The sequence below is a fragment of the Arvicanthis niloticus genome, chromosome 1, assembly GCF_011762505.2.
Source record: "Arvicanthis niloticus isolate mArvNil1 chromosome 1, mArvNil1.pat.X, whole genome shotgun sequence".
In the NCBI taxonomy this organism is placed as follows: Eukaryota; Metazoa; Chordata; class Mammalia; order Rodentia; family Muridae; genus Arvicanthis; species Arvicanthis niloticus.
The window spans coordinates 89,793,736-89,820,295 of NC_047658.1; the positions used below are offsets into that span (position 1 = coordinate 89,793,736).

At 45.7% G+C, this 26,560-nt stretch overlaps 1 protein-coding gene across 3 annotated transcripts in view; it reads left to right on the forward strand.

The window, feature by feature from the left end:
* The window catches only part of Prkcb (protein kinase C beta), a 327,890-nt gene that overhangs the window by 159,837 nt on the left and 141,493 nt on the right, over positions 1–26,560 (forward strand). For all 3 annotated transcript variants that reach the window (XM_076942168.1, XM_076942171.1, XM_076942174.1), the window contains 2 exons: positions 4,022–4,133; positions 4,879–5,007. In XM_076942168.1, coding sequence (XP_076798283.1) covers positions 4,022–4,133; positions 4,879–5,007 — 241 coding nt within the window. The remainder of the gene's footprint in view (positions 1–4,021; positions 4,134–4,878; positions 5,008–26,560) is intronic.

The following is a 26,560-nucleotide window of genomic DNA, read 5'->3' on the forward strand; positions in this document are numbered from 1 at the left end:
CAGAGACACACACAGACAGATGTACATGCACACACACATAGAGACACACATAGACACATGTGCATGCACACATAAACACACACATACACACACACAGAGTTACTCTCTAGTTCTCTAATCTGGGTCCATTTGCGATTGTAAAAATGGGAGTAAAAAACACCTTCCATGTGGCATGTCCTGAGGATTACAGACAGTACCTGAGGTACTCCAGCAGACAGACGGACAGACAGACAGACAGACAGACCACACACACACACACACACACACACACACACACACAGAGAGAGAGAGAGAGAGAGAGAGAGAGAGAGAGAGAGACAGAGACACACAGAGACACACAGAGACAAACAGATGCATGCACAGACACACAGAGACACATACAGAGACACACACAGACAGATGTACATGCACACACACATAGAGACACACATAGACACATGTGCATGCACACATAAACATACACATACACACACATACACAGAGTTACTCTCTAGTTCTCTAATCTGGGTCCATTTGCGATTGTAAAAATGGGAGTAAAAAACACCTTCCATGTGGCATGTCCTGAGGATTACAGACAGTACCTGAGGTACTCCAGCAGACAGACAGACAGACAGACAGACAGACAGACAGACACACACACACACACACACACACACACACACACACACACACACACACGTCAGTAGCCATGGTCTCCTTTTCTTTCTTGTTCCATGAGCCAGTTGCTCCCTCCAGTGGTTGAAAATATGTGCTGGGTCTTGATGCTGTTGTGCCACTTGGTCAGAAGTGCTTGGTTTCTCCCTGAGGTCTCCTGAGAGAATGCTGATGTAGAGAGAATCTCAAAGGCTTCAGAGGCAATTCGAGATTAGCTGAGATTTGCCCACAGTCTTAAAACAGAGGTCAAGAAACCTCCTTTTTATATGTAAGGTAGGTCTAAAGAAAGTCAATCTCCAGATGAAGCCTAAGCCCTGACTTTTATGAGATCTACATATCAAAGACTCAGGAAAGGAACTCAAGATCCAAGAGCAACTTGACCTTGACCCTGACCTTGGAGTTCAGCTTGCCTCAGCCACTCACACCAACTTTTTCAGGTCCAGATGTGGAGTCTGGACCCAGCAGCTTTCTGCGAGAGGCTAGGATAGCAAGCTTACCTGCTAATCCCATGTACATGTTCCACCTACTGGGGCAGGACCAAGCTCAGCTCTCTCCTCCTTAGAGATTGGGTAGTGGGGTTGAGAGAGAAGCCCACAGGCTGATTTGTTCATGCTTAGGGGTTGCTGTTGGGTAAGTCTGAAGCACTGCTTTCCCATTTTTAAAGGAGGTGCTCAAGAGGGTACAGTGGGGAGTGTTCTGTAGCAGGGACAGGGCACTCTTCTGTAGAAACTCAGTGTGTGGCAGTCTCTTGGTTCAGGAATGAAGACAAGCTCCTAATGGTGAGTTTTGGTTTTCAGACAGTGAGTTCCAAACCCTGCATTTGATATGAGAGTAACAGTTGGTATGATGACAGGGTTCAGTGTGGCTGCCGGGGTCCTTGAACATGATCTGAGCTCAGCTAGCCCTGCTGGTTTTGCTGATCAGAACAAAGTAGACACAGACTTTCAGACTTGACTATTCAGGACTCTGTAAGAGCCAATAATGACAGAGGGCTATAATGTCACGAAATAAACTGCAACTCATTTTGAAGATGCAGGGCCCAGAAACCTACATGGTTGAGGAACTTTGAGAGAGCCTTATTAAAATACATTTTCATGTGTACAGATGTTTGCATGTGTGTGGAAACCTGTGTGTGCTTGTGGCGGTTAGAGGCTAATGTCCAGTGTCTTTTCCCATCACTCTTTCTCTATATATTGAGACACGCTCTCCCACTGGTTCTGGCCACCTTGCTCCAGTGATCCCCTGTTGCTGCCTTAGGAGGGTTGGCATTATAGGGGGACAGGGGGCCTGCCATATCCACTGGCTTCTACATGAGTGCCGAGGACTCGAAATCCAGTCCTCAGGCTTGTGTGCCAAACGCTTTCTGCACCAAGTACCCCAGCCCCAAAGCACAGTTTCCCATACGTCAGAATCACTTGATTATACACAACAAAATCTACCCAGTTGGTGTAGAGATTGTTTCAGACACTAAAGTGTGTTCCCAAATGCTACGCAGCCCCCTCCCCACCCCGGCTCTTAATAAACACCACTCTGGTTGGTTCTGGTTTTGGTCTCCCTTGCTTTATACACAGCGTAGGCTTAGAAAAGTCAGCCACCAACCGAAACCCAAAGCTTGGCTTTTACGAGGTCAGTATATCAAAAGGCCCAGAAGGGACCCAAAGCAAAGATGCTTCATCCCTTATCCATCCACACGCTGGAGGACGTTTTGGGGATATTTCTGGATTCTGAGTCATTTTGAACAGAGTGATTGAAATTTCACATATGGGATTTCAGTAGACAGGTTTTCATTTCATCTGAGACTCAGAGATAGGTCATCTATGATAAGAGTATGTTCGGCTTTGAAAATAACCATCATCCACCCCCGCCAACTGCATGGAAATTTCTGGTGTTCTTGCCAGCATTGATATTTTATATATAAATTTTATATAATTTAAAATTTTATAAATAAATTTTAAGGAGGCACCTGTCCCTGCATCAGTAAATCAGGTGACTAGGTGAATGTCTGGAGGGAGAGAGGAACAGCAGGCTGCAGCTACTAGATGTCCCATCAGCCCTGGGTTGAAACCTTCATCCGCAAAATTAGCTTCAGCTGAGGACTGATTCTAGCATGAAATAACTCTGCCCTGGTTTGGAAAGAGGAGGGTATTTGAGAGAGGAGGGACATGCAGAGCAGAGAGTGAGGGAGGGTGTCATGGGTGTGTGTGTGGATGTGTTCTGAATACCGAGAACACACCATGCGCCTGGCACTATACGTGTGTCTGAGTGCACACTGTAGGGAAGCCACAGTGACGCTGGGAACCTTGTACTCAGTGTGCACCGTGTTTCAGGTGCTCTGCTCTCCACAGCAGTTAATCCATTTATTCTTTCAGCTGTCTTATGCAGTGATGATAGCCTTAGCACTAGCATTATGTACATTCTATGGACAAGGAAACTGAAGCAGAAAGAGGTGAAAGTGCTGCCCAAAGTCATTCAGCAAAGAAGAGCACTGGTTTATGCTCCAAAGTCTGACCCTGTGTCCTCTACACAACACCGCCAGGGTGTCATGGCCATGCTTATTAGTTAAGGGACTGTGCGAGCTGCTGTAACCAATAAATAGTAATAAACACGTAGTCCTCCATATATGGAGACCCGAGCAGACAGACACGAGGCTTTTCTCTCAGGCATCAACCTCAAAGGCATTGTCCAAGGCTGTTGGGCTGGCTCTGTTCTCAGGCTCCAAGTGTGAGTTCAAGGTCATCACATTTTCTCACGTTCCAGACCAGAGGGGAGGGGAAAAGAGGCAAGTGGCACATTTATGTTCCTTTTAATGGAATGGTCCAGAAGATTATACTTCCCATTGTTCAGAACCCATGGCCACACCAAGCTACAAAGAAACCTATGAAGTCTGGCGTCTGTTGAGCGTGTCCTGTGTTATAATTCAAGGGCTCTACTGTGAATGGGAAGGGTGGAAGCACAGCTCTCTCTGCCACAGCTTGTAGACTGTCCTCTGGACTGAAGATTGTTCCCTGGGAGCAAGGATCTGTCAGATGACCTGTAAGTGGGAACGCTTTGTGGTTAGACTTGGGTTTAGATCACTCTAGAAGATTGTCTGCAGAATGAAGGGGTGGGGGGAGATGGGAGCAGGGGGCTTGTTGAATGCTGGGATTTGCAGGTTGGCCCTGTGAGTGCCTTCTGGACATGGAGTTTGACCAATCTTGTGTCTTACGTACTCACCCCTCCGACCCCACTTGTCTAGAATTGAGTCCTCACAGGTATGGCAGGACCCATGTCAGTCCTTGATGAGTTGTCTAGTGACATTCCATGCAGGCTTAGTCCTCAGCTCTCCTCACTAACAGTGGCCTCTCCTGTCTGGTTCTCTTGGTCTTAGGACCCCCGGAGCAAGCACAAGTTTAAGATCCACACCTACTCCAGCCCTACCTTCTGTGATCACTGTGGATCGCTGCTGTACGGTCTCCTCCACCAGGGGATGAAATGCGACAGTAAGTACTTGATCTTCTAGAGAACATGCATGGGGCGATGCCACAAGAGAGGCTTCTATCTTAAAGGTTTAGGGTCCATGTCTGCACTGTGTTTCCCTGACTCCTGGGTAGGACAGGTACTGTTACCTGATGCCCTGTATTGAGCTCTTCTCCCCATAACAAGGTGGGCCAGTTCCCACCCTTGCAGAGCACTTCCTATAAGGCACCTCCCTGTTGCACCCACTCTCTAGCGAACTCAAGCTATTACATGTCAGTACTTTAAAACTAGGAGATGTCTTACTTAAGTGTGTTCTTGCTGACATTAAACATGGGGCAGTTTGATAGCATGGGGCAGTTTGACAACATTGTATAAGCATTCCCATAGGGTCTACTTGGGTTGGTGTGGCTCCGTCTTCCATGGGACCACCTCCACATCTTCCCTCACTTGTAGGAATGGTGCACTGGGCATTCGAGTTGGCGCTTCAGAACCACAGGGGTATAGAAGTGTAGAAGTACCACTTTAGGCTATACCTTAGCCTTCAGGGCTAAGTTCAATTGCCTTCACCCACCAAGGTTGAGAAAGATTCAGAGAAGTCCTTCTGATATGATGCTGGCAAGGTAGCTTGTTCTCTGCTAGGTGGGACTGTCTCTAAAGTCAGGGAACAGAAAGGCACCAACTGGTCTGGGTACAGCTGATGCCTGAAGCCCCCAGCCTGGGCCAACCTGAACCAGCCTGAGCCACACCTCTGTCTCTCTGCCCTCACAGCCTGTATGATGAACGTCCACAAGCGCTGTGTGATGAATGTCCCCAGCCTCTGCGGCACTGACCACACGGAACGCCGCGGCCGCATCTATATCCAGGCCCACATCGACAGGGAGGTTCTCACCGTTGTTGGTAGGTAACCCCGAGGCTCCTGCATTGGTGCCAGAGCTTCCAAGTTCCATTACCATGGGGGGGGGGGGGGGCGGCGGCTGGGGAAATAGTGCCCAGGCAGGTGACAGGTGCATGGAGAGGCATAATGTTGGTGCTTTGCTCCTACCTCCAGTGTGGCCCTTCTCCACAGTGAAATCCTCACACTGTGGGCCCTCAGAGCCCCACTTTCAGCACCTTGGGGTGGCTTCAGCTGCCTGAAGGGCAATCTGAGCCCTCCAAGCTTCTTTCAAACAAAAAGAATGTGTAATTAAAATTGTAATAATTGTATAATACTTGTGGCCATAGTGTGTTTGACACATGTACAATATGCAACAATCAAGTCAAGATAACCTTCATGTATCTCCAGGCCATCTGAGCCTTCTCCATTCATCCTTCTTTAAAACAACAACAAAGAATGTGTAATTAAAATACAATAATTACATACATTTGTGGGCACAGTGTATTTTGACATATGTATAATTCATAACAATCAAATCAAGGTAATTTTCACTTATGTCTGCACTGCTCAGACATCTATGATCTCTTTGTATTGAGGATACTGAAAGGACTTATAATTTCATAGACTCTTCTGCCTGCCTCCTATCTGTTCTCTCCCTGTCTCCTGGAACGTGAAGTCCCTGTGCCCTTATTCAGATAACTGAGAAGGCATCCTTGCCTCCTCCCCGACTTTTCCAATGGGAACGTAGAGTCTTGATGACCAACACCAAATTTGGAAGAATTTATGTCTTAAAGAGAGAGGGAGGGGCTGTGCACTCCAGGGAACTACCCGATGTTGTTGAAATTTATTTTAACCTGATGGGAGCTATGCCAGTCACTATAATATTCTGCATACATATTTTGTGTCTGAACTAAGAAAGAGAAACAGTGCAGTTTGCTGAGGAACAGAGACACACTAAGGGCAGAAAGGAGGAGGGTCCATCTAATTTCCTGTAGTGAGCATTCGTGATACTCAAAGAATAGAAATTTTTCTGTGCTGGACTGGCAGGTACTTACCTTTCAGTCACGGTAAAACCAGTACAAAAAAAAAAGACACAATGGCATGAAGATTTGAAGGAACTGTTTCTTCCAAGCTTGTGACAAAACTCTAGACTTACGTAACTAATTCGTATAAACAAGGCCTCACCATTTCATCATGGAAGGGGTTGGTTTTGTTAGGTTGCCCAGTTTCTGCAGCCCCAGAATGGTTTAGTAGCCCTGACCTGCTGAGACCTAATGTGGTCAAGGGTTTGCTTAAACCATATAAAGTTGAAAAATATAACTCCTTTTTGAAAGGGCTGTTTGGGAAAACTGGTGAGTTCTTAGAGAAGGTGGCTTCATCAAGAGGCTTTTTCTTTCAAGGACAGGCCAAGGGAGAAGGCAGTTGCCTCCCAGTGGGGTGCTTGTGGGGTAGGGGTGGGACACAGAGAACCTTAGGGTAACAAGTTCAAGGGAAGCCTTCCCCTAACCCTCACCATTGACTCTAGCTAGCCGCCAGTGCCTGAGAGACAAAAACTGAGGCTCTGCTGCCATCTAATGGTTCAAAATGGTTACTATGGGCAGCCACATTTACAGAGTGTATTTAGATCCATGGGACCATCTTGCCTGTTACATTCATTTTAGGAACATAATTCAAGGAGGTGAGCATTACCCTTCTGCCCATCCCAAAACAGGTTCAGCAGGTGCCCAGTTCCTCAGTTAGGTCTGATTGACTTGAAAGCACTCTCCTATACACACCAAATTACAGTTTTAGCTTGCCTTTGTTCCATGGCTTAATTTCCCATTTATTTCCTTCTCTAGTTTAGCAACAGTAGCTCCTAGGGGAATGCATGGGGAGCCTTTGATGATTTGAGGGCACAGGATTCTTTTGAGCTCAAGGTCAGATGTTCTGCAGAACAGTGTTAATGACTCTCAGGCTGTCTTGGGACACATCTGTGATATCTGTTGCTATAGTAACAACGTACCCCGAACTTTATTCTTGCAGAGTCCTGGAGGCTGGAGGTCTCGGTCAAGGGTCAGTAGTGTTTGTTATCCCTTGTGCTGGGCTCCAAGGGACTCTAATACTGCACGTGTTCTTTGCTCTGCACCTCCTGAATTAGGATGCCAGCCATTGGATTGTAGCCCACCTTAACCTACTATGACCTAATCCTCATTTAAGCTCATCCATAAGGACTTTATGTCCATATAATGTCATGGTCTCAGGTGGCAGGATTCAAGTTTGAATTTAGGATTTGGGAGATCACAATTCAATTCAATAATGAAAGACAGAAAAGTTGAGGAAAGGAAATTTTCATCCTTGGGGTCCTGGAAACTTTAATTAAAAAGCTGCAGACATTTTAGTAGTGTCTATGTCTTCCTTCTAAGTGTGAGGCTATGTGATTTCTCAATGGATTAACGGCGTTGCCTTCACAGGCCAGGAGAGACTAAGACTTGGCAAAGCTCCGTAGCTTGACCTAGGTCAGAGGCAGAGCAGAGATTCCCATCTGGGCCACCGAGTCGCTATGCCTTGCTAATTTCTCCTTCACGAATCAGGCACAGGCTGTGCTCAGCACCGCCTTGTTTATTGCTTCTGTTACAAGAGTTGCTACAAGGTTGCCTGGGGCCTTCTCAGAAGTTCTGCACCAGAAGTGGCCTTGTGTTTTACTTCACACAAATCCTAGAAGCATTTGTAGGGTTAGAACTTTCCACTGGCCACCAGCCTGGGACACTGCTGTCAGACCTGGGATTCATGTGCTATGCATGAATCCAGCCTCTCCCTGGGCAGAAGGTTTTCTGTCTCCCCTGCTACTGAAACCCAAGTTGTCTCTGCACTCTGTAGCTCTTGTAGGCCAGGATCAGAATGGAAATCTGGCCAGTTCTTTTTCTGAACCCACCAGTGTGGTTCCTAACATCCTCAGAGCACACAGATTAGACACAGTGGGGCCACTGTCCATCTATACTCTCTCCAGGAATTCTCTAGAAGGTGGCCCTGTGTGGACTCACCTTTGCCGTCTTTTCTTCTCCTGTAGTTTAACTCTTTTCAGAGCTCAACAGATTCTAAATCTTGACCTCCCCATGCGTTAGTCACTCAGAGTATAGTGAACTTGAACTTGGACAGTTACAGTTTTAGGTTTGATTACTTTCTGCCTTTCCACAGACATTAGCCCCACAGGGGCAGAGTGGGTCTTTTTGGCTTGTGACCCATCCCCTCAGCCCCTGGTAAGCTGGACATCACTAAACATTTGTGGAATCAGAATGCCATCGAAGATCCTTTTAGATTCGAGGTGTCCACAGATGATCCTTGTCTTGGTGTCTTCTGAAGTTGGAATCAGCAGAGATTCCATCTCATAGTAGTCTTCTTGTAAGAAAGATGAGCACATACACAGTCTTCAGTACCTCCTCCAATGCCAAGAGTCAGTCATTATGGGACCAGGATGCACCCCTTGGATCCATGGCCTCCTTGTTCTCTGGATGATATAGAGCAGTGGTACTTCTAGAAACATAGGAAGCCATGTTGATGCGCTATGCCTAGTGACCTTATGGGAGAAAGCAACACCATGTCATAACACTAGATCAGCGTCATACAATAAGCCAGAAGTAAAAACTCTGAGTCCCTGTGCACACAACAACATACCACTCAACCTATTTTGATCCATTATCATTCTATCAATAGAAAAGCTGACATTCCAATTTCATACATCATGGCTGTATTCTTTTTAAATTTAAATTTTAGGTTAGTATACAAAGTGATGGTTTACGTTAACAGCAGCCACATTTTTAGATCTGAGGATTTCATATATGCATAAAATGTATTTAGATTAAATCCCTTTCCCACCCATCTCATTTTTCCCCACTCACACCTCTTTTTCCTCCCAACTTTAGGTGCTCTTAAAGAAATAAATGAAAATAAATCATTGGGTCCACTTAGTGCTGCCTGGATTCTCATGGGTGTTGGGCCACTTCCCTGAAGAAAAATGACTGTCCCTCCCCCAGAGCCATCAATTGCCAGTAGCTCTTCAGCTGGAGGCAGAGTTTCATGAGCCCTTCTGTTTTCCTTGCTGGGATTTTGGCTGACTTGATCCTGTGCATATAATTGTATGTCATTCTCACAGATACTGTTTTGATGCAGATGTCTACTATTTTTTGGGTCTTGTGACTTTTCTCCCCTCATCTGCCATGATCCCTGTGCTTTGGGGGAAGGGACTAAGATATGGACATCATTTAGATCCAAACACTCCACGGTCTCTTATTCTTTGCATGATGACCAGTCTTGGGTGTCTGTATTTCTTAATTAGGGTTTTACTGCTGTGTACAGACACCATGACCAAGGCAACTCTTATAAGGAAAACATTTAATTGGGGCTGGCTTACAGGTTCAGAGGTTGAGTCCAGTATCATCAAGGCAGGAGCATGGCAGCATCCGGGCAGGCATGGGGTGCAGGAGAAGCTGAGAGTTCTACATTTTCATCTGAAGGTCTCTAGGAGAAGACTCTCCTAGGCAGCTATCGACGAGAGTCTTAAAGCCCACACACACAGTGACACACTTCCTCCAACAAGACCACACCTCCAAATAGCTCCAATCCCTGGGCCAAGCATATTCAAACCACCACAGTATTAATCGTCACCTTATTACAAAAATAACTTCTCTGATAAGGCTTGAGAGATGTACTAATATATTTATAGAAGCAAATAGGAAGCAGTTTGTCACTATATTCATTTGGCAGAATTCAGTTCTCCCCTATGACTTAGTCGCAGGTCCTTGGTCCAGTTAATGATATCAGGCATGAGCTCCATCTTAGGAGCAGGCCTTAGATCCAATAAGAAAGTAGTTGGTCACTCCCATGACATTTGTACCATGGTTGCCCCAGGGGCCATACCTCTCCAGCTGCCCACTATTGTAGCTTGCAGTATTCACAGCTAGGTAAGACTGTTGACGGTTTTTCTCCCCCAGTAGAATGCAGAGAACCTTTCAGCAGCCAGTAGAGATGAAGCTTACAGGCTGGTACCAGCTTGATTTCTCCATGTCCTATGACTCAAGTATGTGAGGGTGTTTGGCAGTAGGGTCTTACCGTGAAGTTCTGGAGGGTAACCAGGAGCCGTGGCAATAGCCTGTAGTATTTGGAGGGCACGGGGCCAACAACTCAAAAAGAAGTATCCCATATCTGTCACTAGGCTTTTTATTTGAAAGTCTGTGGTATCATGGAGACGCATTGTTTCCCCATTATAGGATAACTCCATTTAAATTCCTTTTTATACGTATCTATGTATAATTTATGAAGGGTCTACAGCAGTAAGCTTTCATGTGGCTTTTCAGTGTCTTTAGTGTCAGCTATCCCTCTCCACACTCCCTCCCTTACCAGGCCTTCCCGTCCCATTAATTCTTCCAATTGTATTACTCCCCTTCTCCGTTCATGTCACCTGCATTCCATCTTCCTCTTGAACACCTCCCCAGACCCCTCACTAGTCCCCTGCCTTCTATGGGTACTCCAGTTCAAACACACATGTCCAGAGACTCAAAGCTAGCACCTACATGCAAGATAGAGCATGCTCTATTTGTCTTTCTGGGTCAGGGTTGCTTCAATTAGAATAACTAATTCTTTATCTACCCACTTACCTGTGAAGTTGATAACTTCATCTTTTCTTTACAGATTCATGCACACACATGTACATCTTACTTACTCAATAATGTCCCATTGCGCATATATGCCTTGTTTTCATTATTCATTCATCTAGGCTGGCTTCATTTTCTGGCTGTTGTGAATAGAGCAGCGATAAACATGGATGAGCAGGGATCTCTAGTAAGATGCAGAGTCCTTTGGGCATTTGCCTAAGAGTGGCATGGCTGGGTTACAAGGTGGACCTATTTTCTAGCTTCTTGAGGAACCTCCACACTGATTTCCAATGTGTCTGTACCAGTTTTACTTCCACCATCAGCGAATAACATTTGTTTTCTTCTTCTTCTTCTTCTTCTTCTTCTTCTTCTTCTTCTTCTTCTTCTTCTTCTTCTTCTTCTTCTTCTTCCTCTTCCTCTTCCTCTTCCTCTTCCTCTTCCTCTTCCTCTTCCTCTTCCTCTTCTTCTTCTTCTTCTATCTTAAGCCATTTTGATTTGGGAAAGATAAAATCACAAAGTGGTTTTAATTTACATTTCCCTGATTGGTAAGAATGTTGAATTAAAAATAATATTTCTTAGCCATTTGTATTTCTTTTATTTGAAAAATTTTCATTTTATATTCATATTGTACACACACACACACACACACACACACACACACACACACACCATCTAGCCACTAGCAACTAACCCTCTGTCGGGTGTATAGCTAGCTGTTAAAGATTTTTTCCCCTATGTGAGCTGTTTCTTTACTCAAATAATGGCGTCCTTTGCCATACAGAAACCTTTAGTTTCATGAGGTTCCATTTTTCAGTTGTTGCTCTTAATGCCTGCTCAGCCATGGTCCTGTTCAGGAAGCTCTTTCCTATGCCTATAAGTTGAAGTTCTTAGTCTGAGATGGAACTTCACAAACCCTTCCCTATTCTATGTTAATAGCTGTAATTTATTTTTGACACGGGATCTCACTCTGTAGACCAGGCTGTCTCAGACTTATAGTCTTCCTGTCTTCACCCCACAGCCATGCATTTTTAAATTATGATTTATCTTTGTATCTATGATTATATTTTTTTCCTCTATGATTAGATTTGGGGCTGTTCTGAGAAAAACAAAGTAACAAATTGTTAATGTTTCTCTTAGGAACTCCCAAGTAGTGATTTTACAATTGGACATTAATTATATTGGACAGAAACTTCTCAGACTGAAATATGTCCCAGGCAGTCTTTGGTACTTGCAGGGTAGTGACCCCTTTACTCCATCCTAAGACACAATATCCACATATCCTAAGAAGAACATTAAGGAGACAAAAGTACTTGATAATCGGGAGGAAACTAAGGGTCTACACGTCTACTTACATTCCAGACTCTGAGATGGTTTTAAAGCAGTCTCAGGAAAAAGGAAGTAGGTGCTGGAGGCTCATGGAAGATCGCTGTAGTGTCTGAAGAAATGCTGGAGACAATGTATTTGTCAACTTGAGAACTCTCAGCAAGATGCAAAGAGTAAAACAAAACAAAGCAAAACCAACCAACCAATTAAAGAAAGCTCTGATGTCCTTTTCCATGAAGGCATCTTCCTTCTAATTCAGTATGGTAGGACAAGATCCAAAGACCTGAGATCATACCTCTGTACCTGATCATACATCTGTACCTGAGGGATGTGGTGGAGGTAGAGAAATAATTTGGGGTGATTAGGTGTTTACAGTGTGAGTAAGGCAGTTTGCTATAGCTAGGGAGGTAAGATGGCTCTCTAGGAGTCCATCCGTCCGTCCGTCTGTCCACCAGTCCATTTGTCCATCCATCCATCCATCCATGCATGAAGAACCCAAGTACCAGATTGGTTCCTAGAATGAATGAAATGTGACCTGTGCCTTAAAAGGTCTCACAGGCCGTCAGGGAAGCTAGACACAGATTAGTGTTGTGATGGTTCCATGGGGACTTCAAAAGGGGCTTGAGCTTCCTGATGGAAGCCATGGCCGGGGAAAGTCTTTTACAGCATGGAAGTTATCCCTGTGGGGCAAAGGAATGAGAAAAAAATACTGTGAGCTAGGTTTTCTGAGCATGTACTGGGCAGGTTCTTTCCACCATAAGGGAAAACTGAGGCATGCAGTGAAAAGAATTTGGGATGGTGCTATCACTTGCTGAGTGTGGCTTCCTCCCTATGCTATCAGGAATGAGTACAGATTTGACAGAGTCACTTGATCCCCCAGCCATTAACTTAGGCACTAAGTGTCTACTATTTTCACATAATCTAGAACTTACTGTTACCACAGAGGATAAGTTAGATCTCTGCCTGGACAGGTGTCACAACCCAAGGCCTTGACAATTCCCTGGATGGCTGGAGCATCTTCCTCGGCTTTCTCTGTCTACTACACAGGCAGACTGCCATCACTGCCAAGTTAAAACTGACTTCAGCTCATGTGTTCTCCAATCACTGTGTATACAAATCCCACTCTTTAATGCGTGCTGTTCCTCAAACCACTTAAACTTGTGGGTATTTGAACACAGAGCCAGAATGAGCCTGCGGGTTGTATTTATTTTTTGCTCAGCCTCATACTTCCTTTGAGTTGACTATTTTTTTGAAGCAGAAGGAGGGTGATATGGGGAGTGTGGTGGAGAAAAATCCATTTGGGTTAATATTTAAAAATATTGCTCAGCCAAGTGGTTGGCTTCAAGACTTTATTAAGAAAAAGAAAATGAAAAAAGAAAAAAGAAAAAAGAAAAAAGAAAAAAATACTATGAACTGGTAGCTTAGGACCACAAGGGGGCAGTCTCTGACTACAAAACCATTCCCCCACAGCCGTATAGTCTCTTTTAAACAAATAAAGGTTCCAATTTAAACTTGGCCAGGCGCCTCGCTTCCATAACCCCAGCTGCTTAGGAGACTGAGACAGAGGGTCACAAGCTCAAAGCCTAACTGGGCTTCAGGATGAGTTCGAGGCCAGCCTGGGCCACTCAGTGAGAACATGTCTCAAATCAGAAAGGAAAAGGAGGGTTTAGGGTGTGGTGAGCGAGGGGCTTGCACACATGACAAGTTGGCTTCATGAGCAAAGGTTGACCTTTACTTGACCCCTGGGATCTTTTTGATGGAGGAAGAGAACTGACCGCAACTTCCCCTACGTATACACATGCACACACACACATGTGCCTAATAAATTAGTGTAATTTTTCAAAAATAATAAGAGGGCTGGGGAAATAGTTCAGTAGTAGAAAATTGCCTGGCATTTGTGAGACTCTGAGCTCAGTCCCTTACTACTGTCCCTTACTCCCAAATGTAAACACACACACACACACACACACACACACACACACACACACACAGAGTCTGAAAACCCCAGCACTGTCATTGTCTGTAAGGAAGGGGCCATGCTACACAGCTGGGCTCACTGAGGCCCAGAGGATGGAAGTCTCTGCACAGAGCAGGATAGGACCCCATCCTGGGGTAATGCACCCTTTGTGCGTTACAGGCCAGACACTCTGTATCTGAAAAGAGTGGAGTCAGAAGCGTTTTAGATGACAGATTTTCTTCACTTTTGGAATATCTGTGGAAACACAGTGAGATGCATTGAAGGTGTGACCCATACAGATGATGGAATTCTTCCATGTCTCATGTACCTTGTCTACACACCCTAAAGGCTGTTTCATGCAATGCTGTTAGTGTTTCAAGCCATGGGACTTTCTGCTTGTACTATCATGTCAGTGTGCAGCATGGGGACACTTTGAGGGGTGAGGAACAGGGATGCCCAGCTTGTCCTGGCTTTCCATTTTCCCCAGCGTTTTATCATGAAGCATTTCTACCAGCTATCAGTTTCACAGCAGACATCCACACATCCACGCATCTGCCCCCTAAGATCTCCCATTGCCGGTGACCACACTGGCCTGATCGTGTGTCCATCCATCTTGCTTTCCAGCCACCCACCCATCTTATTTTTGACACACTTCCAAGTAAATTACAGACATCCACTCAGTTCTCGCTAAGCAACCCACTATATGAATAACAACTCGAAATCAGAATCTATCTTTTCAACTTTTTAAATAGAATTTGCATGTTATCCTATACACACATCTGAAGTGTCCAGTAGCTGAGTTTTGACAATCTCATTTGACTCTGCCATAGCCCCTATCCATTCCTCCCTGACTGATTGATTGATGATTGATTGACTGATTGATTGATGGCACAGAAATCACTGAGGATCTAATAAACACTATTGTGTGTGGGGTTATGCCCTCACTATCCCATGTACCTTCGGGGAGTCTGGGAGCTAAAGAGCCCTTGACAACCTAAGACCCCTTAGGCTGTGTCATACTTCACGGTGGCAGTTGCTGTGTGAAAGGCTCACAGTGCAGGGCAGCGGGATCATGGGAAACTTCCTGTGCATTGACCGGAGAGCAGATTCTCTTGAAATAAGCTCGGCAGGGTGTAGTGTCACTGGCTGGCATATAGAAGTTGGACCATGTGGTCTTCCCACCTCTGCAGTACCACATAGCCTACTCAGTGCATTATAGAGTGTTCTGCACACGCACAGGCCAGGGCCAGCCTAGGCTTCCTTGCTAGCCTGGAAGTTGTAGGTCGATGTTTTGGATGTTGAAAATCTTGAGGAGTTGGAGGAAGCTGAGCTGCTCGATGTCCTCATCCTGGTCCTCCCTGAGCAAAGTGAGAACTTGGTCAGGCAACGGCTTGAGGTCCCCAACCCTAAGGGAGAAGACAGCAATCCACTGTTTCTAAATGCCCGAGGAACTTCACTGAGGACAGCACTGCCCTGACCACCAAGCTGTGACTTGTGTGACTTGTTACCATCTCTGGGGGAGTCCCAGCAATGTTCATTCCAGTGCACACATGTATGGTGACTCCCAAACTCCCTGTTTGGGAACCTGTCTTACTAAAACAAACACTGGTACCCAGAGAAACGGGTACAAAACAAGCATGTTTGTTGACTGTGGTGAAAAGAGTAATCAACTTGAACAGAATCTATCCATCTTTTGGGATGTTAGGCAGTTGCTGAAATGTTGGCTTCAAATAGGTTTCTATGGAGCTGGTCCTATTCTGAATGGGAACTGGTTATCTAATTGTGCTCAGTTTATAAAATTCATTAAGTTATGTAATTATAATTCACATACTTTAAAATTATATTGTGTTTTTTTCTACTTATACAACTTAAGAAATACAAGTTCTAAATAATTAAAAAAAAAACAACAACCCTGCTACAGCTATTGATCTGTTGCAGAAGTTGGCAAATTATGACTTGGGGGCAAATCTAGCCCACTGCCTGTTTTTATAATGAGGGTTTATTAGACTGCAGTCATATTTATTTACATGATGTGTCTGGATGCTCTTTTTTTTTAATCAAATGGTAGAGTTCATATGGTTTGTGAAGCCTAGACTATTTACTATTTGGCTGCTTCTGAAAAGAACCCCTTGACCTAGAGGAACATCGGTAGCCATTGTGTAAGAAGGTTAGGTTTCACAAAAATGTCTGGCATGAACTCGTATATGTATATGTATATGTGTGTGGTAAATGTATGTGTGTATGTGTGTATGTATGTATGTATGTATGTATGTATGTGTGTATATATGTGTGTATATATTGTGTAGGGTACCTGTGCATGCATGTGTGTGTATCCATGAGCAAGCACAGAGACCAGATGAGGACATATTACTCTGGTCTAATTTCTTTTACTGAATTTGGAGCTGGGCTGGTAGCTAGCAAGCCCCAGCAATTCTCCTGGCTCTATCACCCTATATCACTTGGGTTACAGGGGTGCACACCTGGCTTTTTATTTGGATGTTGGGGAACGAACCCAGGTACTTAGACTTGTAGGGAAGGCATCCTCACTCAGAGAAGCTGCCTCCCCACTGTGTAGCTCTAACTGTCCTGAAACTCACTTTGTAGACTGGCCTTGCCTTGAACTCACAGAAATCCTCCTGCCTCTGCTTCCCGAGTACTGGGATTAATGGTGTGCACTACTACTACCCTTGTTTGCTTTTATATCCTTTGAGAAAAACAAAACAAAACAGTAAAATGGAAAAATCTTTAAGTAGGACAAAAGTTTTTAATAAATGGCCCCCCAAAGAGTAGCAATCAAAATTGAGTGGACATACCCAGGGATGGAGCTTTAGTGGCTTTGAGCAGGATGCTGGGTGGTCGTGGGCATGGCAGAACCAGGCTTATGCCCTGTCTGGGAATTTTGAGTTTCTATTGTCGTCATGTATGCCTCTCTCCATCTCTCTATCTTAGGAGCTGGGTCTGTTCTTTAGATTTCGGGTACACTAGTTTCCTTCTTCCGGCAGCCTTGTCACTACCACACCCCACCCAGTCCCATCTCTAGTCCAAATTCTTTTACTTAAAGAAACCTCTGCCATGGCAGTACCTTCCATCCTCATTGTGGTCTGGCTTCCTTAATGCCTCAGAGTTTTGGTTTTTGTTGGGTACAACTGCAAGCCTGCAAATCGATATCTACATTTTTTGTGCGCATTTCTGCACTCAAAAATCCCCTGCTGCTGGTTAAGAACCCCTGGGAGAAGCTGAAAGAGTTTGACTCCTTGGCCACTAGGGGGCAGGCGGCACCCATGCTCTGCTTCCGTGTGTGGTATGGAGGATGCTTTCAAGTTCCTTCACTGGTACAGCATCTCAGATGTTGTAAAGCTTTGAGATCAGAGCCCCTTTAGCCAGAACCTCTTTTTGCTATGCTCTGAATCTTCTTCTTCTATGTCTTGGCTCCAGGCTCATGCAACGTGAGCTCCCAGCTTGAGTTGGTGCTGGATCACCAAGGCCTTCAGGCCTCCTTAGCCCTGGTCTCTACCTCCTGCGGGGAATTCTCATCTATCCAGGAGAGCTGTCCAGGCCCCAGCTTCTGGCTGGCTTTTCTCATGGATGGGTTGCTGCAGCATTGTGGTTTTAGGGGCTTTAGGGGCAGGCCTCGGTTTGAAAGCTAGATCTCTCACTTGAGCAAATATTTGTCAGGTGCCTCCTATGTTCATCCCCTGCTCTCCTGAAAAAGACTGGAGGCACATTCACGACTCCTGCATTCTTCTTAATGATGGGAGATGAACACAAAGCAAACAAAACATGTCTCTAAGACAGGCTATAAGGAAATAAAGGAGTGTGATCTGTGGCCTGTCTGTCACTAGCAGAGATGGTGGCATTTGTTTGGGATTACAATGGCAAGCTTGGAAGAGAGCTTGTTGCAGTTTCCAGAAAAGAACATGACAGGCAGAGGAACAGCAGAGGCAGAGGCCAGGAGGGAGGATTGTCACAGAAACTGTTAGGGGTGGGTGTGGCTGAGCCTAGTGATGCCGTGTCCAGCTTTTGCCTGGTGCTGTGGTGTGGCTGGGGTAGGCTCCTGGACTGTCAAAGAGACAGGGAGAGAGCACTCCAGTGGAGACAGGATGCTCTCTGCAGGAGGCAGGGTGGGAGTGGAGTAGAGGGTTTGGAAACCATGGCTAATGCTTGCCTCATGCTCACCTACCATGACAGCTCTGCCTACTGCCAGTCTGCCTTAGGAACCGTGGGGAAGAAGGTGTGGCTCCAACTTTAGAATGGCCTTAGGTCTGGGTGGGATCACTCTGTCACCTCCAACATTTCCTGATGATAATGCCAGGTCACTTGGTATTGGTGGTACACCTTTCCCATGTATCCTTATGGTAACCCTATGAAGTAGTTACTAACATTCACTCCATTTTAGAGATGAGGAAAACAGGGAGAGGGAGGAGGAGGAAGAAGAAGAGGAGGAAGAGGAAGAAGAAGAAGGGGAGAGATTTAAGAATGTGTCCAAACCATACAGTCAAGAATGTGTGGTTCTGGGAGTTGAAACTAAGTATTTTTTAGCACCAGGTAACTGCTCGTGAACACTAAGCATAAGGGTGATGGTACCTAGCATTATCAGTAGCTCTCCTTTCTAACCCCTGCCTGTGTGCTCAGCTCATACTAAGGACTTGAACAGCACTCTCCGAGTTAGTCCTCCCAGTGACTTCTGCTGTTGCTTCCTCTCCTCCCTTTCTGACTGTGCAGAGACAAAGGCTGAGGACCCACTGCTCTCTGCAGGACTTTAAGTCCCAGGGCTCCCCTTTCCCTGTGGCTGCCCTAAGTCAGTCTTGTTGCTTTGAGAGAGTGAGAGCCAATGTCTGCAGGACTGTAAGGTGGAAAGGGTTCCTCCTCTTCGTGTCAGTCTATCCTTCTGCAAAGTGGTGAATTCTATTGGTCATGTCCTGGCCCGTAAATCCCTGGACTGAGAAATAGCAAGGTGGAAGATGCCTTCTCTCGCTGAACCTGGAACATTCCAGCAGGGTTGGCTTGGCAGCAAGTTCTCAGGATCTGCCCCACCCACGCACCATGCTCCAGGAGCTGGTTAGAGAGTTATACTGGTCCAGGTTTTGCATTGGTGCTGAGGGTCCAGACTCAGGTCCTCATGCTTGCATGGTAAGTACTCGCACACTGACCCACCCTTGGACCCTTCCTGACAGACTCTCCTGTTAACCAAATCTTCTGCACAGTGACTGTTTAATTCCCTCTTCAGTCTGGTGGATCTGAATGTGCTCCCCTGAACCAGAAGTCCAGGTCCCTGGGGGGCCCAGCAGAGAAAGGCTGAGGTGGAGCCACACCCTGGGGAAATGGTAGTGCTTGTTTGTTTCTGCACAGTTCCTTTTGACATAGTTGAAAACTTACAACCCTGACTCGAAACCTTTGAGAAAGTGAGACACTTGGGGACTGTTCCTGGCTGCAGTGCTTTCTCTGCCTGACCTAAGAGCTGAGATCTAGGTCACAGAGACATTCAAAGGACCTGGTGTCTCAGCCTATTGCTTCAAAACACCAACTCGGTGATGCGTTCAGCCAACATTTACCAGCACTTACTAAATATCAGGTGCTTTAAGGAGATCATCTTATCAAATCCTCACCTCATATCTATGAGGAAAGACACTCAGTTATCAGGCAGAGTGATTGTGGTGTGCAGACTTCAGCTTGCTCATTCAAATTCACATAGCTATCAAGTGGCCCATCTGTGTACAAGGCCCAGGAGTCAGACATGACTCCACGACTTGGGTCCTTAGCGACCCACTCCTCTGCCCACTTCCCTGGGTGCTCTCAGACACCTTAGGCTTCAAGAACTGAGGACATCAAGAGAGGGAAGGAGGAAGGAAGGGAGGGGGAGAAGAAGAAGAGAAGGAGGAGGAGAGAAGAGGAAGGAGAGAGACAGAGAGACATCAAGAGAAACAGGAAGAAAGACAGAGAGAGACAGACATGTAAGCATGGTTACAGAAATGAGACCAGGCAGTTGAGGAAAATGGGCCATGGAACAGTGGGATGGAACATTTCTGAGAGCAAGTACCTCCAAGGGCTTGGTTTTTGGTTTACCCTATGACTGGGGTAGGATGCAGCCCAGCTCCAAGAAACAGAAATTTACATTTTGTAGTGAACAGAAACCTAATGTGAACAGAAACTTGATGATGCCAGCAATGTCCCTTGCCCCAACCTAGTTTCACCCCTGAGTAATCATTTTAAGATTAATTTTTAATATTTATTTTATTGTTTCATGTTTTAATTTTATGCATATGAGTGCTTGCCGGCTTATGTGTGTGTACCATGTGCCTGCAGTACCTGAGAAAGCCGTAAGAGGGCACTGGATCCTCTGGAACTGGAGTTACAGATGGTTGTGAGTCTCTATGTGGATGCTGGGAACCAAACACTGGTCCTCTGGAGAAACAGCCAGTGCTTTGAACTGCTGAGCTATTATTATCTCGCCAACCCCACAGAACAGCCTTCTTAAACTTAGGCTTGCATCAGAGTCATTCCCAGTGTTTCTGATCAGCAGGTATGAGCTGCAGCTAGCTGAGTCTGAGCATGTCAGAGTCCATCGGAGGCTGGCATGTCACTGTCCCATGAGAAAACACTCAGAAGATCACTGCTCTTTGGATGAGTCCCTCTGTAATCCCACTGGCACTAAAACGATGTATGTTTTAATAACTGGCTCTGTTTCTGTTTGTTTCCACACTTTGTCTCTTCAACATATCTACAACATAGGTTTGCTAATATGTTTAGCTCCCCCACTGAGTAGAAGTCCTCACTGAGTGGTCTGGAGAGATGGCTCAGAGGTTAAGAGCCCTGTCTGCTCTTTTCAGAGACCCTGAGCTCAATTCCCAGCAACCACATGCTGGCTCACAACCAGATCTATATTGGGGTCTGATGCCCTCTTCTGACATGCAGGTGTATATGTGGATAGAGCGCTCATATACAGTAAGTAAATAAACCTTTTTTAAAAAAAGTTCTCACTGAGCATCTTCTGGGTCTTGGACACTGACTTAGTCACTGGGAATTTGTCCTGTCCACATCAGGACAGGAAGTTGCATTCTAGTACACAACTTGACAGTCACTTTTGTTGTTATTCTTGTTGCTGACAGACACTCAGTTGTGTCATTGTCATACCACAGTAGCTGCAGGCAATGTGTGAAGAGATGGGTGTGGCTTCGTGTAGCTGACAAAGCTTTGCTTACTGACATAGTAGTGGGTCAGGTTAGGTTATAGATTGAGGGTCTCTGTTGTAGACAATAAAGCAGAGCCAATAGGCAGAATGTAGCCTTCTGGTGTCCTTGGGTGCCCCATCCAGACTCAAGCAACCATTTTTGAAACTATTTATGGGAAATTGCACAAAACACATACAGATTCTTTTCTAGTTATTATTGTCCAGATAATGTAGCACAGCAATGAACATAGCATATATGTTGCCCTGGATTTTATAAGTCATAGAGAGATGATCTGAAAGCATAGAGGAGGACTTGAGCTGGGCATAGTGGTGCATACCTGTAATCCCAGACCTTAGGAACCTGAGGCAGGGGGATTATAAGCTCTGGGACACTCTAGACTATGTGGACAGACAGACCCAATCTAAAAAAAAAAGTTTGCTAAAGTATAATAAATGGGAGAATATACATTGATTGTATGCACATACTGCAGCCTTTTAATATAAAGAACTTGAGTGTCCGTGGATTTGAGTATCTATGGGACCCCTGAATCCAAACAGTCTCACAGATACTGAGGGAAAAACCAGATGTTAAGTACTACAAAGAAAACTGAAGCCGGAAAGGAGGGTGAGGAGACTTTGCAATTTTAGCTGAGGTATGATGAGTGAGCTACAAGATGGGGACATTTGATTCAAGACTTGCAGGAAGTGAAGGAGGAAGCCAGGTAGCTCCCTGGAGGAAGAACATTCTGGGCAGAGGAACAGCACCTAGGAAAGCCCACAGCATGGGATGCTCTAGGCGTATGGACGAACTCTGCATGCCCGGGGCACAGCCCGACACTGTAGTATATTAACTGGTACAGGCAAGGAGAGCAAAGCCCAATAGAATGCTTTGTCGTCTGATATAAAGATTGCTCTTTTTCTCCGAGTACAATAGGAGTTTCTGGTAGGTCCTGCAACTCCTTGAAGGTGTGTAATTACCATTCGATTTCTTTTCTTCTCAATGACAGCCAACGTCTCTTGACTATCCATCAGGCAGAAGCACCAGACATGGAGTATGTGCTATATTGTGTAACCTCCAAGGATCAGCTAGACTCCCCCACTGTATAGAGGCGGAAACGGAAAACTAGAAGGTTTAGTAAGGGGTAGCAAGATGGCTCAGTGAGTAAGATGGTTGTGTGTAGGTGTGAGGACTGCTGGAAAGGCAGAGACTGGAGAATTACTGGAGTTCCAGGCCAGCCAGTCTAGTCAGACTGATGAACTTAGGTGAGAGTTCATAGTGAGAGACCCTATCTCTCCTCTCTCTCTCTCTCTCTCTCTCTCTCTCTCTCTCTCTCTCACACACACACACACACACACACACACACACAAGCGGGAGGGCGCGGTGACAGAGGTTAAATGACTTGGTCAAGGTTACAGAGCCAGTACGTGTTAGCTGGGATTTGACCTCCTGTCTGTCTTAATACAGAGGCCTTAGCACTTAATTATACTGTTGGACAGTGTTTTAATTCTTTAAGGATAGTGGAGACCCTGTGGCTTTTGGACCATAAAATTAAAAATTCTTTGCCAAGCTAGGGTACGTGCATATCCATCAAGCCGAAATGAGGACTGCTCTGAAAACTGGGGAGGAAGGCTCCTTTTTTCCAGAGAGTTCTGACCAAGACACTGACAGCTCATTTATGTGATTCGGCTGCAGTTTGACATTCATAGTACAAGACTTGCATACAATTAGCCTGATGGTTCTCACACAGTCTCTTGGCAAAAAAGAAAAAAAAAGCCTTTGAAATTTTCCCTCTGTCTGGCCTTCTGCATGATGTAACCACGGCTTTATTTAGTTGGTTGTCTACCCCGGAATAGTGTGGTCTGCTGCTGTCTGCATCACTGTGGGCTGATTGAGGTCTTGTATTCCTGGAGGGCAGATGCGGTTACGCAGACCTGCTCTGTGGCTCTTCTCCCGCAGGATCATTCGAGCAAGCGAACCGGATGGCAGAATTTCTTCTATGCATGACAATGATCTCTCCAAGAGTAAGCTGGAGTCCTGTTAAATATGCAATGCAAATGGATTGTAAATGAGAAGCCTCCTCGGCTCGGGTCAGGAGGTCTGAACTCTGAGGCCCTCTCCATCCCTTCTTATCACCTGGCTCATGAACATGACATTCCTTTTACAATCATCTTTTCTGGCCACCCAAGAGCTCCTAATGAGGGCAGAAGCTGCCTGCTCTTGTAACCCCTTCAGACACCTGGTGATTGGAAGCTGGAGAGGCCGCAAGCTTTCGATGCGCTGTCAGATGCCCTGAGTTATCATCAGCTGCCTGCTGGGCTCTGAGAAGGGTCGGGAAGGCTGGGTAGCTGACTGCTATTGTCTGTGCCTTCCCCTCCCTCTCTGAGCTGCGTGAGGCAGCCATGGATGGCTGGATTTGGGCTCTCATGCAGCTGCCTTCTCTGACCCTCGCTGGGTGCCTGCTTCAGCTCAGAGAATCGGTCTCTGCAGGGATTTGGGATGAGAGCTAAGAGCCTGCTCCCCGGGTTGAAGATCAATGAGCCTTTGATTTTGTTTCTTCTTCCAGTCTAGCCCACTGTCTTTGCCCTTAGCTTGAGAAACCCCAATCTAAGAGGCCTTTGAAATTGGGGCAAGAAAAGTGAACTGGTCTGTAGGAAATTGTGGTTGGTAGAGAAAGACAAGTCACAAAGAGCCAGCTGTCCCCAAGGACACCCGGTGGCACCATTTCCCTTTTTTCTTTGAATTTTTCTTTCTTCTTCACTTTTCCACCCTGCCTGGTGCTGAGGCTGGAACTCAGGGCTTTGTGTGAGTCAGGCAAGCCTTTACCCCTGGAGCTACCCTCAGCCTCAGCTTATTTCTTTGTTTTGTAGAGGGAGGTACAGTACAGTTTACTTGACAGCATCAGCTGTCAATCTGTAGGTAGCAAAGGAAGCCCGAGTGGACAGAGTCCTGAGTGAATGGACTGAGCACTGGACCCATGGGAAATTGGAAAAGCCATTTACCCACATGGACCAGGCTCAAGAAGGGTGACAAAGCTCTCCTGGGGTCTGAGTATGAGTGTTTACAGATGATTGATCATTGTGTGCAAAGACCAGCAACTGTAGCTTTCTCCTCCTTCCTGATACCTACAGTTTAAGACTACTCACTTACAGAGACTTACTACTGATATCAGCTAACCCAACCCCTACGTTGTCACTAATGAACACACCAGGGCTCTGGGTGGTCTGTCAGAGGTAGTAGGTGCCTTACAGAGAGCATACCTCACTCATCTCAGCTCTCCTGTACATACATATGGACATGCATGAATGTGTGTGTGTGTGTGTGTGTGTGAGAGAGAGAGAGAGAGAGAGAGAGAGAGAGAGAGAGAGAGATCGAGGAGAACATGTAAACCCTTTCTCTGTCCCCACACTGTTTCTAGCTAGAGCTCCAAGATTCAAGCCATATGGGGACCAGTATGTATAGCAGCACAGTATGTACTAGGCACAGTGCTTAGTTCTTTATCTGTACTGATATGTATTTCTCTCCATTTATAGATGGGGTAACTGAACTCAGAGGGCTTTACTGACTGTCTTTGTTAGAGTTTTATTGTTGGGAAGAGAAATTGTGACCACAGCAACTCTTACAAAGCAAAACATTTAATTGGGACTGGCTTACAGTTCAGAGGTTCAGTCCATTATCATCGTGTTGGGAAGCATGGTGGCACACAGGCAGAAATGGTGCTGGAGAGGGAGCTGGGAGTTCTACATTTGGATTGGCAGGGAGCAGGAAGAGAGAGTGATACTGGGCCAGGCATGAGTGTTTGAAACCTCAAAACCCATGCACCTCCTTTAACAAGACCACACCTACTCCAACAAGGTCACACCTACTCCCAAAAGACCACACCTCCTAATAGTGCCACTAACTGTGAGCCTATGGGAGTCATTTTCATTCAAACCAACTCATGAACTTATCCATGGTGATTTGGCCTGGTGCATGGGCATAACTGGAGTCTGATTCTTGTTCTGTTGATTCTAAAGTCTATGCCATTAGCCATGTGCCCACACTGAGGCTGTAGGAACTGGAGTGATTTCAACTTGGGGGCTAGGTATGCTTTCCCTCCAGCCTTGCAGCAAACACACAACTTCCATTGCTCTTCTGCCTTGGAGCTACCAGCTTTCCCTTGGGCTTCTCCTTGGCTCTGATATGGTTTACCAGGTCTCCTCAACGTATGATGTTAGACAAACCTGGGCTTAGTACAATCTCTTTTCACCAAAACTCAAGAGAGGTTAGAGGACTTTCTGTTTCACTGTTTTTTCTAGACATATGATGAACAGGCAGATACTAGGATGAAGGGGTTTTTAATATATAAATTTCTTTAACAAGGGTATTGCTCTGCAGGTTTTCAGAGAGGGCTTCTTGCCTGGGGCATGAGCCTGAAGGTCAATGCAAAGGCTTCTTTCTGTAGCTTTGTCATTGGTGAGCCTTGGGCACAAGGTGCATTGGCTAGGGCTAGCCCCAGCCCCATCCTATCAGCAGATTATGTCTCTAGAGTGTTTATTGAGGAAAGAGATGGAGGTGCCGGTTACCTTGTGTCTCTGGTCAGTGCTCAACAGATAAGTGCTGAGCATAAGAGTTTAAACAACAATGGGGCTGGAGTTATTACTCAGTAGTTACGAACATTCACAGCTCTTGCAGAAGACCAGGGTTCAGTTCTTAGCAACCAGTGGTAGCTTACAGCTGTCTCTAACTCTAGTTCCAAGGAATTTGTCATCTTCTTCTGGCCTTCACAGGCAGCAGGCATAAGGTGTGCACATACATACGTACATTCAAACACTCATATATACAACATAACAATAAAAAGCTTTTTAAAGGGACAGGATCTCATCCATAATTATTCAGTAGTCCTGTGTATTGGCTTGGGCCAACCTTGTCTTTCTCCAGCCAGCACACTTTTGGTAACAGAAAGAGGTGCTAGAGCTTCTTGGTTTTTTAGAACCCCGTGGTGACCTCTGAGGTAATTCCTGTCCCATGTCCTTTTCCAGTTTAACAAAAGGAAAGAATGCAACCTCAGAGAGGTAAGTTCATGTACCCCAAACTCTTCACATGCTGGGGTCAGAGGGGCTTGAGTTAAATATAGGTATAACTAACTCCCATCCTATGTGGATCATGTCCAGCTTCCCAAGAGTGCAAATCTCCCTTCTGCCTTTATTCATTTGGTTGTTTTTTCAAATCTTCCAGTGTGGGAGGCTCTCCCCCCCCCCCAACACACACCATGAGAGTTCACGGAGTGAGTAAGACTCTCCACACACTGTTTCAAAACCTGCAGAGAGAGCAAGAACTAGTCCGTAGTGAGCACACTAGGGACTTGAGGACGCCAGCACCAAGGAGAGATCACTTCTAACCTTAGGGGTCGCGAGAGGTTCCCAAAAGTCAGAGGCATTGCTGGACCATGGATGGGGAGGAACTTACACTAGTGGGAAGCCTGCCTGCCTCTTGCTGGGACTGGCAAGCTGCTTTGTCTCTT